This window comes from Aptenodytes patagonicus, chromosome 7 (assembly GCF_965638725.1).
Source record: "Aptenodytes patagonicus chromosome 7, bAptPat1.pri.cur, whole genome shotgun sequence".
NCBI lineage: Eukaryota > Metazoa > Chordata > Aves > Sphenisciformes > Spheniscidae > Aptenodytes > Aptenodytes patagonicus.
The window spans coordinates 56,568,953-56,584,546 of NC_134955.1; the positions used below are offsets into that span (position 1 = coordinate 56,568,953).

At 35.2% G+C, this 15,594-nt stretch overlaps 1 protein-coding gene across 5 annotated transcripts in view; it reads right to left on the bottom strand.

The window, feature by feature from the left end:
• DICER1 (dicer 1, ribonuclease III) overlaps window positions 1-15,594 on the bottom strand; it is a 74,139-nt gene that overhangs the window by 6,560 nt on the left and 51,985 nt on the right. For all 5 annotated transcript variants that reach the window (XM_076345375.1, XM_076345373.1, XM_076345372.1 and 2 more), the window contains 9 exons: window positions 14,945-15,158; window positions 14,409-14,562; window positions 12,011-12,193; window positions 11,597-11,702; window positions 11,321-11,496; window positions 10,261-11,044; window positions 8,670-8,825; window positions 3,830-4,712; window positions 1,521-1,789 (listed from right to left, as the gene is read on the bottom strand). In XM_076345375.1, coding sequence (XP_076201490.1) covers window positions 1,521-1,789; window positions 3,830-4,712; window positions 8,670-8,825; window positions 10,261-11,044; window positions 11,321-11,496; window positions 11,597-11,702; window positions 12,011-12,193; window positions 14,409-14,562; window positions 14,945-15,158 — 2,925 coding nt within the window. The remainder of the gene's footprint in view (window positions 1-1,520; window positions 1,790-3,829; window positions 4,713-8,669; window positions 8,826-10,260; window positions 11,045-11,320; window positions 11,497-11,596; window positions 11,703-12,010; window positions 12,194-14,408; window positions 14,563-14,944; window positions 15,159-15,594) is intronic.

Consider the following 15,594-nt stretch of genomic DNA (forward strand, 5'->3'; position numbering starts at 1 on the left):
AACTAAGAGCTATAAGGCAAGGGACAACAGATGTTTCAGGAGTGAGATTTGAAAAAAGAAAAGCAGATGACGTGGAGACACACATGGAAACCAGTCTAGCTGGCATGAACTGCAGAAACAAAGACTCTTGCATTAACTCTGATGAAATAAGAGTTTCAGTAATTCAGTGCCAGACCAAGATAGGGAGCAGGCATAGGGAGAGTGAAACAAGAATTTTATTTGAAACAGCTATCATACAATTTGGTTGCAACTTTGGTGGAAGTTTCTAGGCAATCTTTCTGCATAATAGCAAAAACTGAACAAAGCTAAAAATCACTACTATGACCTCTTAAAATAAGTTTTTAGCCTTTTCACTCATATTGTGAAGAAAACAAGATGGGTAACAGAGTTTGATCCTCTGATGTAAAGTAATTTTTATTATCTAAATTTCAGTGACAAATTTCTTAGTCAGTGTTTTCTGGACCTTCCCATAAAACATATGGATTTCACTCTGCAACAGAGCGCAAGGGCTGTAAACACATATATGTAACTGAAGTATTTTGATTCCCAAGCTTTTAAATTGTATATCAGAAAGAAGAAATTACTAAAGACAAAGATAACAGGTTTATTTAGTGCTGGAGTATTATCAGAATATTTTTTAAGAGATTGGTCAGTTTTTCAGAAGACAAACTATTAGGGATATTCTACTGGATAACACTTTTAAAGAAAGGATAACGAGAAAGTCCGTCTCTTCCAGGATTCTGATTAGAATTTGACTCACAAGGCCCCTGCTCTCATACATTTTCTGAGCAACTTATCTAAATGAGTTAGTTTTAGTCCATTCTCCAGCAAATAGATACTATCATCAGCCTTCCTGCATAACACAGATATGATGCATGTTTGCAAGTCTTCAGTTAAACTATTTTTCAAGTGGCTTATTTGAAAGACGCATATGTTTCCCTGGCTAGCAGAGATAAAGCCTTTAGGAGCATGTCAAACACCCTTGAGTACAGTGCAGTGACACCTGCTCCAGCAGAAATCATCAGATTAAAAACAGTGGAAATCTCTGTCAGTGTACTACATTAAATAATCCCAGCACTGTGCCAAGGTAGTATTGTTCATGATGTTGCATGGATATCCTATCCTGAATCAGCATTATGTGACTTAGTAACTCTTCATCACAATTTTATGGTATAGTAGTGCTTCCAATCTGTCAGTGGAGAAAGCAAGCTAAGCATTCCCCCCCCCCAGGTTGTCCTAACAACAATGCAAAAGCAAAATAGTGACCGAAATCAAGTGTCACAGAAAACTCTACAGGCAAACTAGTTTCAATTTAATATTTTCTGAATGTTCTTACTGACTTTATACTTTCTGAAGATTGTATTTTACTTTGCATATTGCATGTTTTATTACTGGGAGCCTGCTTCTATGGCTGCTATGTGCGTAAAACTAAAACATTACAGAAATGCGCATCATGCTAAGAAAATGCGGTGACATGCTTCAAATCAGATACTGAACACATTTCTTCTACTTCCACTAACCTCAGAATCCATTCCTTGCATTTCATTCTTTTCCATTTGAAACTGCACAAAGTCATCAATAACATGAAACAGTTCAGGAGAGACAGCTTTGAAGTACTTGTGGTAGTCATACTTTACAGCTAATGATGCAAAAATGGTATTATTGACTAGAGCAGATCGTAGGTCAGTAAGAACTCCTGGAGAGTGTTGCCGTGGGTCTTCATAAAGGTGCTTGGTTATGAGGTAGTCCAAAATTGCATCTCCCAGGAATTCTAAGCGCTGGTAACAATCTTAAAGCATTGGAAATAGAAGAACGTACAACAACACAATTAAGTTTAACACACACATTCTTTCCAGGCCTTTCTGGATAGGAGGTTTGGTACACTGCCATCTAAATTCCACAAACTAACCAATGCTCAGAGAAGACAATCTGTTTTTTAGAACACGTATCTTTGTGTTTAAAGAGATTGCTATTGAATTAGTAAAAAAAAAAAAAAACCAGAAAAAACAGAAGTTGTATCTAATAATAAAGCCACTTTTGAACCCAATGTTAATTTGTCAGGCTAGCAAAACACTTGTGTTTATAATCAATTAATGCTTTTACTCATAATCTTCACATTGTGCTGAGAAACATCAAAAAAGTAAAATCAAGAGATTCCACCAGCAGGCTGATCTGAAAACAGTAACAAATAAACCTCCAAAAAATTAATAAAGAAATCAATGCATTAAAAGCAGGGGGAACATACAATCTGAGATTTTTATCTAATTTGCCACACATTTAGATCTCTCAAAAAGCATCGAACAAAGATTCCCATTCAGAATGGGTGTTTTAAACTGGAAACTAAAATTGCCAAGCCTTTGCAGTTTGGAAAATTGACAGGGGACACGGGAATGGAGAGCTATGGAGGTCTATTTTTAGACTATAAACAAAAGCAAAAAACCCTCTTGAAAGCAAATGGGGATAGGTGAGTACAGAAGGAAGGAAGACAAAATTACTACAAAAATAACGTGAGTGTGAAATGGCAAGTACTAAATTGCTTTTATAGCAGCTGAACCTAAGATGCCGCCAGAGCTCAACCTCTAGCTAATTCTTAAGAGAAAAGTAACAGAAATTCACAATTGTCTTGCTTGGTAAATAGAAATGGAATCAAAAGTTTCTGCTACCAACAACGTAATTTCATCTAGGCACTATGCCTCAACTTTTCTGTTTGTTAGTATACATATAAAAAGGAATCATCTACCTTCTGTATGTTTTGTGACATATTTGTAAAAAGTAAATATATACATATATATATGTGGGTAATATCACCTAGAATGAAAAACCAAACCAGCATTTCAGTGTTTTGTCAGAACTGTTTCTCAATGTACTAACATTTCAAAATGACTTATTTAATTAAAGCAGAGCTTTCTTACTTCTTGGAATAAGGAACCAATTCACTATGGGGAAAAATTCAGACTGCTGACTGCACAGGAATTTGCCATTCACTTCAAATAGGGTTGGAATTTTACCATGGTTTGGTTTTAATTGCATATTATCATAGGAAAATATTTAAAGTTTTAGAATGAACGAATACTAAATTAATTAGTATAAGCAAGTAATTCAAGAAGAATACAGAAATACAAATTTGTACTGCTGTAAAATCTTTTATGAGATCATGTACAGAAACATTAAGCAGTTAACCTGAAATTAATATTTAGTCTGATTTAGTCAACTGCTTCAAACTTTGATTTTAAATATTTACAGAGTAAAATGCCTAGACTTAAATTAAGCCTTCCAATTCACAACTTCAAACAGAAGTCTCCATATTTTGCTATCCTATAGACTATTCAGCTAATAGAAATTGTATAGTCTACTTTTAATCTTCAGAAGTACAGTCAAAGGGTAATATTCTTGGGATTAAATTATGGGACAAATTTGCTAAATATATTTGCAAAACATGATAGCTACTTCTAGAAGTACACTGCAGTTTTCCAGAGTTCTACAATAACTGATTTCAGCTAAATGAGGACCTAATGTCAGTCATATACAACTAGTGATACAGCAGAGATGAAAAATGCTGCTCTTTCCCAAAACTTGGCTAGGCTTCAGTAAATCTTCCATCTGTATCAAGTCAAAATATGAATAATCATTGAGACACAGCTTCAACAAGTATCCCCCTCTAAATAAGGGGCAAGATATTCTTTTCTAAGATTTTGTATTCAGAAGCTATTGACTTCTTAAAGTACCACGTGATGTCTAAAAAAAGACTACGTATGGGAACACAACATATACTGCTTCTCTTACATTTACAATAGGGGAAAAAAACCCTAGTTTCTTTAAGACAACTTACCAGTAATGGTATTATAATGGTATGAGGCATGAGTAAATGCCTGAAGAAGATAAGCCTTGTTCTTAAAACTGTAGTTTATTTTCTTCTCAAAGTTTTCAAAACCAGAAATAAGGTGATTTAGGGTTTTTTCAGCATCTGGGTGATCAAACATACACCTCGGTGGAATCTTCAAACAGCCATACTCCAGGTCTTTATACAGAGAAGACTCTGAATTAGCTACAGAAGCAGAAACAGAGTTTGGTGAAAGATTTTTCTGCTCACTGTTACAATTCTCTCTGGTAGCACACGAAGTGCCTTCCCAATCAGTCTTTTTAATTACAGGGAGCACCTTCAGCCCCAATGAACACAGGAAAAGCTGAGCAGCTCTTTCACCACAGCTGGTCAGATAACAGCCCAACAGGGCTTCCACACAGTCTGCAATGCTTTTGTCAGCAATACACTGCTCTGTATGCAAGTCATATGAGATAGACTGTTTTCCTGCATCAACACCACAGTTTTCTTCTGATGGATTCCAGAAGCCCACTACAAAATCATCCTCTTCAACAGCCTTGCTAGGATCCAGATAGCACATAGCATCCCAAGAGCTATAGTCAAAATCATCAAAATCTGATGAAAAGTGAACATTACCCAGGGATGACTTTTTGGGTGCTTTCCATTCATAGTTTGAATCAGTGGTTGAAAAGTGTGAGAGAGAAATTTTCTTCACAAAAGCCCCTGATCCCATTAACATATTATCAATGAATTTGATATGCTCCTGATCATACTCCAGAAAATCATCTTCAAAGTCTGCTTCTTCCTTGGGTAACCTCCACATTAGGTCTTCATCCTCTTCATCATCATCATAATCATCAAGTTTACCATTAGCCAACAAGTTCTCCTTTGTCTATGAAAGAACACAAAAAAATATGGTACTGAAGAGGGAAATGAGAAACCTTTATTCCAGAACTGTCATAAGAGTAAGATTTGAGTAGTGTCTGCTAATAAGACGACTAATTTTTAAATTAGTGTTCCTAATTACATTGTCTGATCAGATGTACAATACAACCTCAAGTAACACTAGCATTCTAAGACTAGAATAATTGTCTTGGAGTACAAAACCTTTATCACTAACCTGTAATAGCGTATGTTCTACAAACATATAACACATGCTGCATTTCACAGGAACTCATGCTTATACTTGAATGTGATGCACATACAATTAATTTTAAAACCATTAAACATTATATACTTGCATGCCAAAGTAAACAAAAGAAAAAAGTCTAAATTAACAAATTTAGAGAAGTACAAGAAACAGTTTTGGTTGCATCCTTCTCTCTAGCTGCTAAGTAAGGCTACTACAAATGTTTAATCAACATAACCAAAGATTCTTTCTACATCCTTCTATGGCAAGTACTAAGGGACTTGCTGGGTTTACTATAGTCACAATCATGATAATCTCAGGTTTGGGACACAAACGGAAAACGCATTCAGTGAAACAACTGTAAGAACTTCTTTACCCTAGTCCTTCAATAATCATCACTTGAAGCAGCAAAATACATTGATCTATGCTCTCAAACGGTTAGCTGCAAATTAATTCAGTCTATATGGCAAACTAGTAGAAAGTAAGTTTAGTGAATTAGTGCAGGTGATTTTTATATTACAGATCAAAAATGAGTCTAATACCAGTTAGTTGGCAAGAAGCTAATGCTTATGTGGGTGACAGTCTTGACTGCATGTGTTGGGGATTTAGTAAGTGATCTTGCTGCTTATTAGATGTGAGATATAGGCCAATTTTTGGTTGTCTAAGAATTATTAACTTGCACTGTGGTTCTTAATTTTAACAAATATTGAAACCTCTCTAGTTTGTCATACATTTAATATTACCAGGATTTCAATATAGCAGGTCTAAAAATGGAGAATCAGAAAAAATGGCACACTTCTATAATAGAGGTTTTTGTTGTTTGTTTGTTTTTAAACTGAATATTAACATATATATTAAATCATCAAGTAGGACAATAACTCAATGCAAAGGCAACTAGTATTAATCCTATCCTTTAAATGAGTACATATTTGTTTAAACTTTTGGGTTTTTTCACACTATACTTAACAGCCTTAACTAATTAAAAGAAAAGTTAAAGTTGTCACCAATTTTCTAATACTTACATACCTACCCACAACAGTAAAACTAATGACGTCTCATGTCTTTTCCCTGCTCATATTGAGCAAATTGGTATGGCTTGATGTAAATTATAAATTGAACACAGATATGCCCAAGCTATACAGTGCTCTACAATTTGCCATGGCCCCAATCCAGGAAAGCACTTAAACATATTAGCTAAATGCACAAGTAGTCTTCCTAACATCAAAAGGACTATTCACAGGCTCAACCCAGCATCACTGATGTCAGTGGGAATTCTGCCACTGAATTTGATAGGAGCAAGATCAGATTCAAAGTGCTTTTCTGGATTGGGTCCTGAAAGCCAACACCATTTTGAATCAAGTGAAACAGCCTATATCTGCCCTCAATCTATGTATGTCATATTGTAGGTCTCAGTCACTTAATCTTGCAAATCTGTGAACCAGATGCTACCACTGGGGACCTCTCCCTTTGGGCCAAATGCACAACCCTTTAGAGGTGTGGATGGGTGGCAGCCGTAAGGTGCACTAGACAGCACTCAAAACCATCTAAGGATCAAACAGATCACGACGTTCCTCATCAGGATGGGCAGGCTTAGTCAGGTTTACTAATGAGAGGAGAGGAAAAAAAGTGGCTGTAGAAATTGATAGTTTAGACATTTTGCTGGAAGAATTTCTGCTGCTGTAATTACCCATCTCACATATACACAGCAGGGATTTCTGTGATTGATCAGAAAGAGATAGCAGAACTTGATTTGAAAGTTATTTTGGATACTAGTAGCAGTATAATGCTCAGAGTAAGACTAATTTAACCAGTCCCAACTAGAGCTAGTGCTGATTTTTTCTTGTTACACACCATCTGTCGTATCTGTCACTGAAATAAAAACACACTCTCTGAATGAGACATACCTATACGGACGATTCAAAACAGATTTTGGTGTCTGTTTTCACAAAGATTTAACAAACGATAAATTCCATTTTTACTACAACTTCATTCACAAGTTTCTTAAAATCATTTTAATTAGCAGGACAGCTACATGAACTACCCTAACATTGTCTGCACTTCGCTTCTTGTATTAAAAAAAAAAAAAAAATTAAGTGATGAGAACGAACAGCAGGTAAAGGAGCCAGGAAGCAATTCTGATAGTTGATATTTTTCATCATTAGACAGCATTTAAAAACTAAACCAACAATGAACCCCAGAAGAAAGAACCTTTTCTTAAAGAATACCTGATTGATTTTGAATAAGTTATGGCTACTTACAAGCTGAAGATAAATACATGTAAGTACTTTTCATGCTTTCTGGAAATCAGCTATTTGATCAAATGAACAAAGGAAAATCTTTCCCCTTAATAAAGCTTGATAACACACACACACAAAAAAAATCAACATTTGACTAGGATGTTTTAGTAATAATTTGTCATAATGACATGAGATTTCTAGCCTCAGTCATAGACCATCAGCCCATGGATGGAGAATGAAATTTACATCCAAGAAAGCAAAATATCTACTTGGCACAAAAACCCTACTACTTAGTTGCATTACTGTCTGCATTTTGGTCTAAAATTGTGTGTTCTATTCACAAATAAACAGTGACTAGCAAAGAGGAAGAGGCCACTGAAAAGTTATGGACAACTGAAAGCTTTTAAAAGCAATGATTAGCTCCTGTCCCAAATGCGCTATTTTATTTTTAGAAAGGTATAGCACTAAGTCTCTTTGAAATGAAGTCTTGGCACAATACAGAACCACAATAATCAGGTTGTTTTATTCTGCAATAAACATTTATTTGCACAGTACATCTACCTAACAGTCCTCTCATGTGCCCTCTGGTGGTTCTACAATCCGAGTGTGGTCTTCAGAGTTGGGAAAAAGAAAAAAAATCACTCCACCCCCTTCCCCCAACCTCAAAACCGGTCTCAAACACTTAAAAAGATTACGTTACTGACTGCTGTGATCAGTGATATTTCTTATACATGCATTTCTACTCTCGACATACAATGAGTTTAGTCAGAAAATAATTTGAATTGTTCCTCATTAAGATTTGTAATTCTGAAGCTTTGGTGATAGACAGTGAGGGTGTTTAAGCCAGCATTGTATTTTGGATGAGAAGTAGCTCTCAGTCATACCCATGGTGTGGCTAAGAGCAACCAACATTGAACATTTTCTCAAGCCAGTTCTAATCTTCATTCTGCCTCAGCGCTATGAAAAACAGCAACTCCTTTTCATATATTCTATAAAGGTGATTTTATTTATTAAATAAATATTCATTATTTACCTGTTTATTATTTATAATTTATAAATATTATGTATCATTTATAAATATTATTTATTACTTATTAAAAAGCAGACCATCTTCTGCCTATACATATTACAGAAAAAAACAGTAATGATAATTCTGTTTAAAATTTCCAAGAGAAATTTCAGAAAAACTCCTGAGACCATGCTAACTACAAGCAAAAAAGTTTTTCTTCCCTGCTTTTCCATTAATATATACACTCATTACTGGACGATGTTCAGTAAATTTCCTTACTTCAGGTTCTATTCAGGATCAGTTTTCCTCTCATTTTCCATAAGTTACAGTGAAGTTTTAGAAAGAAAACAAAGATACAGATTTACTTTTTTTTGCTGAAAACATACCAAAATATCTGAGAGGTGGGAGGAGGTAGGGGTGAGAATACAGACACACAAATAATTATTCCTCATTATAGTTAAATAAAAGTCTTACCATTTCATCTTTCTCCCACTTATCAGTGTTGCTCTTGTCCTGGTTTACTATGTAACCAGGAGGAAGCCAATTGACCGGGGGATCAAAAATCGATACCACCATACGACTAGGCAGACCTTTCTTTTTTCCAAGGCGATACAAGTTACAGTTGCTGACCTTCAAGGAAAACATACTGATAAACCTCTGGACATACATTCACATAAAATTACGTTAAAATGCAAAAGGAGCAAAACAATTTTACATGTCAAGCCAGATTTTGTACCATTATGCATCTTCTCTAGTTCTCAAAAGGGAGCTCAGCTTTCTTAATATAGGACAACCAATCCACAGCAAGGTACATATTGATTTATTTATTTTAAGGCCAAGCATATTAGGTGTGACAGTTTCAGTTAAAGAAATCTGATAGATTAAATTTTCTTTGCAAAACAAAATTATTGCTACTTTTAAAATAACAGTAAACATAACCTTTATAAGTGTCATTAATTAGCAGTATTAATAATCAACATTCAGACTAGATTTGGAATGAAAAATGATTGCTATTATGGGTAGATTGACCTAAACCTTGGCAGTAGAAAGTGTTAAAACAGTTCCGTATAACATCTGGATTATGACTTAATAAGATTTGTTGTTTTGATAGCCTCTAAATTATTTTAAATATTTGAAAGGGAAGGGAAAAAAGCACTCTCACATACACAAACATACTTCATTTTCCTTTTTAACTATCAACTTCTGATCTTTGTTTCTCATTTTAAACACCCTTTCCATGTTTCAAGTCTTGAAATTTGAACTTGAATATTCAATCACTTCCTTTATTTGAACTGTGCAATTTATTTAGCCCTCCTTATTTTCCAAGATTAAACTACTCAATCATTTAATTGTCAGAGTGATGCATTTTATTAGAGGCAGACAACCAAATCCTTAGCATTTAATTCAAGTTATCACATTATGTGGGGAAAAAACCCCCAAACAAAACAAACTTTCACATGATTGATTATTCCAGAATTTAAACAGCAGCAGAACTGAAGACTCTGCTTACTACTGTTTACATTTACTTTAAAATACTTTCAAAAGTTTTGATGTAACAGTTCTGTAAGATTTTTTGTTGTTTCATTTTTAGTGTTCCTGTAAGATCATGCTAAAAGTTTTCAAGGAAAGTAACTTATTGAGGAAACAAAGGAAAGGTCAAATAAAGCTACAACCTAAGGCTCTACGCTGCTAACTCTCACGCCTTCATTCAAGCACTCTTGTTAAAGAGTTTCTACTCAATACAGCTCTAGTGTTTCAGTCCAAACATCCTCACTAACCCAGAACTTTTAGTTCTGTTCAGTCCTGTCCTTTCTTAGGCTGGTAATCAGCTGGTTTAGATTTCAAAGTGAACTGCAGGAAACAATTTTAATCAATCACAGTTATGGCAACATTAATCCTGTAGTCCTATATTTTTATTCCTAATATGCATGCTACCCAATGTATAATCAGCAAAGCTGTGGAATTAAATCAACCTGTTGCCATTCAATCTTCTAGTGAAATTTTTATATATATTGCTTGTTACAGCATGCCTTTTACATAATATCATTAGATTGTTACTACTTACTTTTTTGCTTCTCATATATGACAGTCGTCCCTCATGAGCATCAGGGTAAGTGCAAAACAAGTATGTAGTGATGGCATGCTTTAAAAATGAATCACCAAGCATTTCTAGCCGCTCCAGATTAAATCCATCACTAGCATTTGAAAGAGTCAAAGCTTGAAGAATGAGACCAGGATTAGGACCGAGAGTTTTTGAGGAGTACCCACTGGAAGGGCTCTTTTCAGAATCTGCTCTGTCTTTCGAAAGATTAATAGCTTTTGAAGTACTGGTGGTCACTGCCATTTTGGGGCATCCATCTGAGGTAGATCTGTTAGCATTTCCATCAAGGTATTTATTACTCAGTAGAGTACATTCATTGCTGGGCTTCGGCTGGTTCTCACTGCTGTATAAATTCTGAATGGGGTATGAGGTAGTTGGTTGTACAGGTATTTCCTGCCTGCAGTAATTCAGCTGATTTCCTTGGCAAAAGTCTCTGTTAACTAAATCACAATTGCCATTGGCAAGATTTTTATTATACGAAACACCATTAATTGCTGCAAGTTCTGCCGAGACATCAATTTGAAGTTTACTGGGTGACTCATTGAGCAATGTTCTGTAACTCACAGACATTTGGTCATGGTTTTCTGCAGAAGAGGTTCTATTAGCACCTTGATGTGCAGCATTTTCAGGGACTACAATTGTGCTGTGCTTACAGTAATTTTCGTTCTCTGCTAAAGAGGAGTTGGGAATAGAAATGAAGGATTTGCTGTCAATAGACTTTTTCCATCCGAAGTCCAAGTTAGGATATCTGTAAAGATACATGCTGATTTTGTTAAAAAAAATATTACCACAAGACAAGAAGACTCTGTATGCACATACATGTTTAAAAGAGCCACATTCTTCCGGAAAGAGCAGTGACTGCAGCATCTAACTTCACCACTCACAATCAAGTCTTTTTAAACTATGTTTCACTGAACACTGACATGAGTTAAACAAAGGGTATCAGTTTTAAATTCATGCAGTAATGTTTAAGTTTTCACCTTGTTTTCCAATGAAGTCAGATATCATATTGAAAAATACATGCCTGAAATCTGCAGGAAGTGATTTAACCCCTACACCAGCATCAGTGGCTGTTTGAGCTCTTAGTTCCTCTGCTGTCAAAAGGCAGTGCAAGCGATAAAGTATGCTGGGGAGGCAAACTGCTTTTCTCCACAATGATGCTGGAATAGGATGTATAGCACAGAGCTCTGGAACCAGTATCTGGGGAGAGGAGGAAGGAAGAAAGGAATTTTACCTGTAAAGGTAGTCGTCAGATCACTGTTAAGAGAGAGGCAACTTGAATGAGATACTTCTATTTTACCTGCTTATTCTGCAAACTTTCCCACTTTGCTTTCCTCTTCTCAGCACTGCTTAGTGGAAGTGCTTTCCCCTTCTGATTCAAATGGCGAGGAGTCAAAAGATTAAGTCTAAAAACCACGTGAAAATACTTTAAGTACATAATTAATGAATAGAACTTACTAGCCTAAACTTTCTAAAGCGATGACTTATGCTTAGTATTCAACCTTAACGCATTGTGAAGTGACAGCAGAGTTACCTCTGGAAAAAAAATGGACTCAAGTTACAGTAGTTATAACATAAGTTAAGTACCCCTCAAGAGAAAAATCAGTCATTATTTTGGAAAACACAAGCCCTTAGCTTTATCCCATAATTTAAAAGAAAAAGGGTACTTTATTGTCAAACTACAAACATCAGACACAAATATGACTGTTGTTACCTTGAAGATGTATGGTCCACATCCAGCAGTGGCTGGTTGAGATTGGTCAGGTCAAGATTATACTTTGTTTTATAATATTCAGCAAAGGTTTCATATTCAGGGGAAGGGAATTTACTGAGTGGAGTAAGATCAGTGTATACATCAGCTACATAGAATCGATGAGGCTGATCAAAATTTCGATATCTAAAAAAAAAAATATTTTGGCATATGTAATAGCCTTAGAGTAAAGCTTGTGCTAAGTTCTTCATGTTCTAATGTGGTCAGGTGATAAACCGTTAAATAACTCACTTGAAGTTTTTGGTTGGTGGGGTTTTTTGTTGTAGAAACTATTTGTTTAGCTAACTCAAATAACTAAATGAGAAATGTGCTATAAGATAAGGAAGAATAAAGTCAATCTATAATCTACAGAATTCCCTCTACAGAAACATTTACGTTAAATGCAGGATTTATGTCTTCAATATCTAATATAAAATCAAGCTCTGGACAGCAATCTCCAAGAGTAATGCTGCAAATGATAATTTCTTAATTCCAAACACCTAACAATTAAACTTGATAATTTGGCTTTTTAATGTTTAGTCTCCTGTGTGCTAAAATCCATAGAAATGGAGTTCTACTGCATACAAAGATTGTACTACCTTACATCTAAACTGGCATTTTAATCAAGTCATCCTCCGTAATAAAGTTAAAATACAAAACCCCAAATACCTAGTAAGGTAAATTCACAAGCCTCCCAAGGACAGTGCAGTTCTTGTAATACAGGCAGAATGTTACAAAAATAAAGCCAGAATGCTGCAACACCTTTACTGTGATACTATTGTGATCATTGGATACTATGGTGATAAACATGCACAGGAAAACAATAATAATAAAAAACCCTATGAAATCATAGAAATCAACATTCAATATTTAGATTTGCATATTAGCTTATTTCATACTTTGATCTGCTGCATTTATCATTTTAAGCTTCTATTCAAATATCTAAATAGACATAGCCAAATAAAATTACCGCACTATTAATGAGTCTTTTTAGCTTTCTTCCAAAGAGAAAAATCAAGAAAACCATATTCCCAGGCTGCCTGAGCTTCTTCATTGAAGAACATGCTGGTTAAAGGAGCTTTCAGGAATCTTTTTTTCTTATCTTATTCACAACCATGCCTACTCCGAAGAATTCAATCAGAACTGTACCAATACACAGTCACTGTATCATGCTTCCCCTGAGGAGCTCACAACCAAGCAGGACAGAGAACAACAAACATATTTCCACCATTTTTATGTTGACTGAAAACAGAAGTACTTGAAATTCTGAGATTTCTTAATGTATGAAACAAGGTCAAAAATTTTTGGCTTCTCCCAAGCCTGAACATTATCAGATGGTAACTAATAATTCTCACAGGAGATGTACTCAGCCACCTACCCCAGCCCCCCACCCCCATCCAAAAAGAAAAAAAAGAGAGAGAGAGGGAAGGGGGAGGAATAATACTGGTTTAGGCACTGTGGCCAGATCTTCAGACAGGTGAAATACCATAGCTTCACTGAAGTCCAGCAACTGTGCTAATTCACACCACCTACGAGCTATTTCTATTGCGTTAACTCTGATCACAATGAAGTAATGCTTATACACAGTGATGGTGCGTCACCACTTTTACACTAGCATTTTTACTGCAGTAGTCATCAGCACAGGAGGAAGACATTTAAAGAAAAAAAATTGTCTAACAGATGAGGCCAAAACAAAGTACTGATATTTATCTTTCATATATATTCTGCAACTACCGTTGTTTACAATATACTAGGTACAAGCACAAGCCAGTCAGTCCATTTTCTTTTTTCACATCATGCCAAACATGACATAGGGAATAATTAAATCTCTACAAAACCTACCAATTTTGGAGAACCTTTGCATATCCAGTACATAAAATGATGTAAATTTCTCCTCTAAATACCACTCAATAGAAAGATTCTTTTAACCGGTCTTTTTCACTTGTTAATTTTTCCATCTACCAACAGCATACCTTCCTTTAGCAGGCCTTTGTTGTGAATAAGCAGTAACCAGAGAAGAGGGCTCCCATTCAATCTTCCAAAGTAAAACTGGTTTCAATAGGCCAGTTCTTGATGAAGTCACAACATTTTATCAGAATACTATGTAAGTTTTGTGGTGAACTCTACTATTCCTAATAAAAAGGTAATGAGCCTTGGGAGGCCTAAACAGTTAAATCCTACTATGTAAGATTAACTACTCACTAAAAAATATCCTTAAATTATTTGAGACACCACCAGATACCTTCAGATTAATAGCATACATTTATTACAAGCAATTCTGTTGTGGATACTAACATCCCCTTATTCAAGTGTTTGTATAAATACAATAGGTACATACCTAAAGTATATACATAGTACTCACCGTGGAATGATAACCGCATCTTGGTAATCTTCTAACTTGAAAATAAAAGGCATTTCTTTTGTATATTGTGTACTGGGAATGCCTGTACGTGCCTCAGATTTCTCAATGTCTTCCATAAACTTAAAGTCAATGTCCAAAGTGCTGGAGTCATCAACTTAAAAAAGGAAAATGCGTAACTCAGTTATTCAGGGGGGCGTTTTCTAGGCTGAACTTTTCTGGGAAGTTGTAAATTACAAAATTTGTTTATTATTCTATACAGATATTTGATTAATTAAAAAAAATTCAAAGCAGACATACGTATGATTTTAAACCCTTATGGAGTCAGCTGAAACCTACTATAAATCAACTCATATAACCAAGTTAAAACTAATTTGGAATTGTGAAGAAGTAATAAAAATATAACTGACAAATTTTCATACCACCACATATGGTATTATTTCTACAGCTAACACCTGAGATTTAACATAAACATTAACAAATGTGTTGCTAAAGGAATTCAAAGTGAGTATTTAAAAAAACAAGAGCTCTGTTCTTACCAACATTAAGAGGTAGAACACAATAGGCTGAATCAGCTTCTGTGGGTTTGAACTCTAGTGCAGGTTTCTCAAGACGAAGAATATGTGAAAAAATGTACTGATGGAGTCGCGTTATCAGCTCAAGCATTTGCAGTGACAGCGTAAAACCAGATTTCTTAAGCTCAATAGATATTGTAACCTCTCCAGAGCGAGTATACACAGGAAAGTGAGGAATCTAAATAAGAAAAAAACAAAAGAAATCAAGAAAGAAAATCCAGAGTAGGATTCCTCTACAGAGTACCAGTTGTTTAGTTCTGATGCTGAGGTAGTGCTTGCTGGACTCCACAGCAAACTGGATCAAAATTCTGACATATGATGATCTTCAATTGAGATTTTGAAGGCTTAAGAAATGACTGATTTTTTTTTTTTTTTTTAATAGTTCTCCTTATGTTTTACAGCTCTTCTCTTTATATAAGATCAAGTAAAAATGGAAGTCTCTTCCATTATGGAGGAAGAAACGTGAAAACCAGCAACACTCCTCAGCTGAGTCTCATCCACAGAAAATGCCTTTATTAAAAATTTTCCTAAGCAAGAGGTGCCAATTTCAATTAACACGGCCTACTTTTTCCGCTGCTGCAGACTAGGAATGCTGAGAGGACTTGTTACCATAG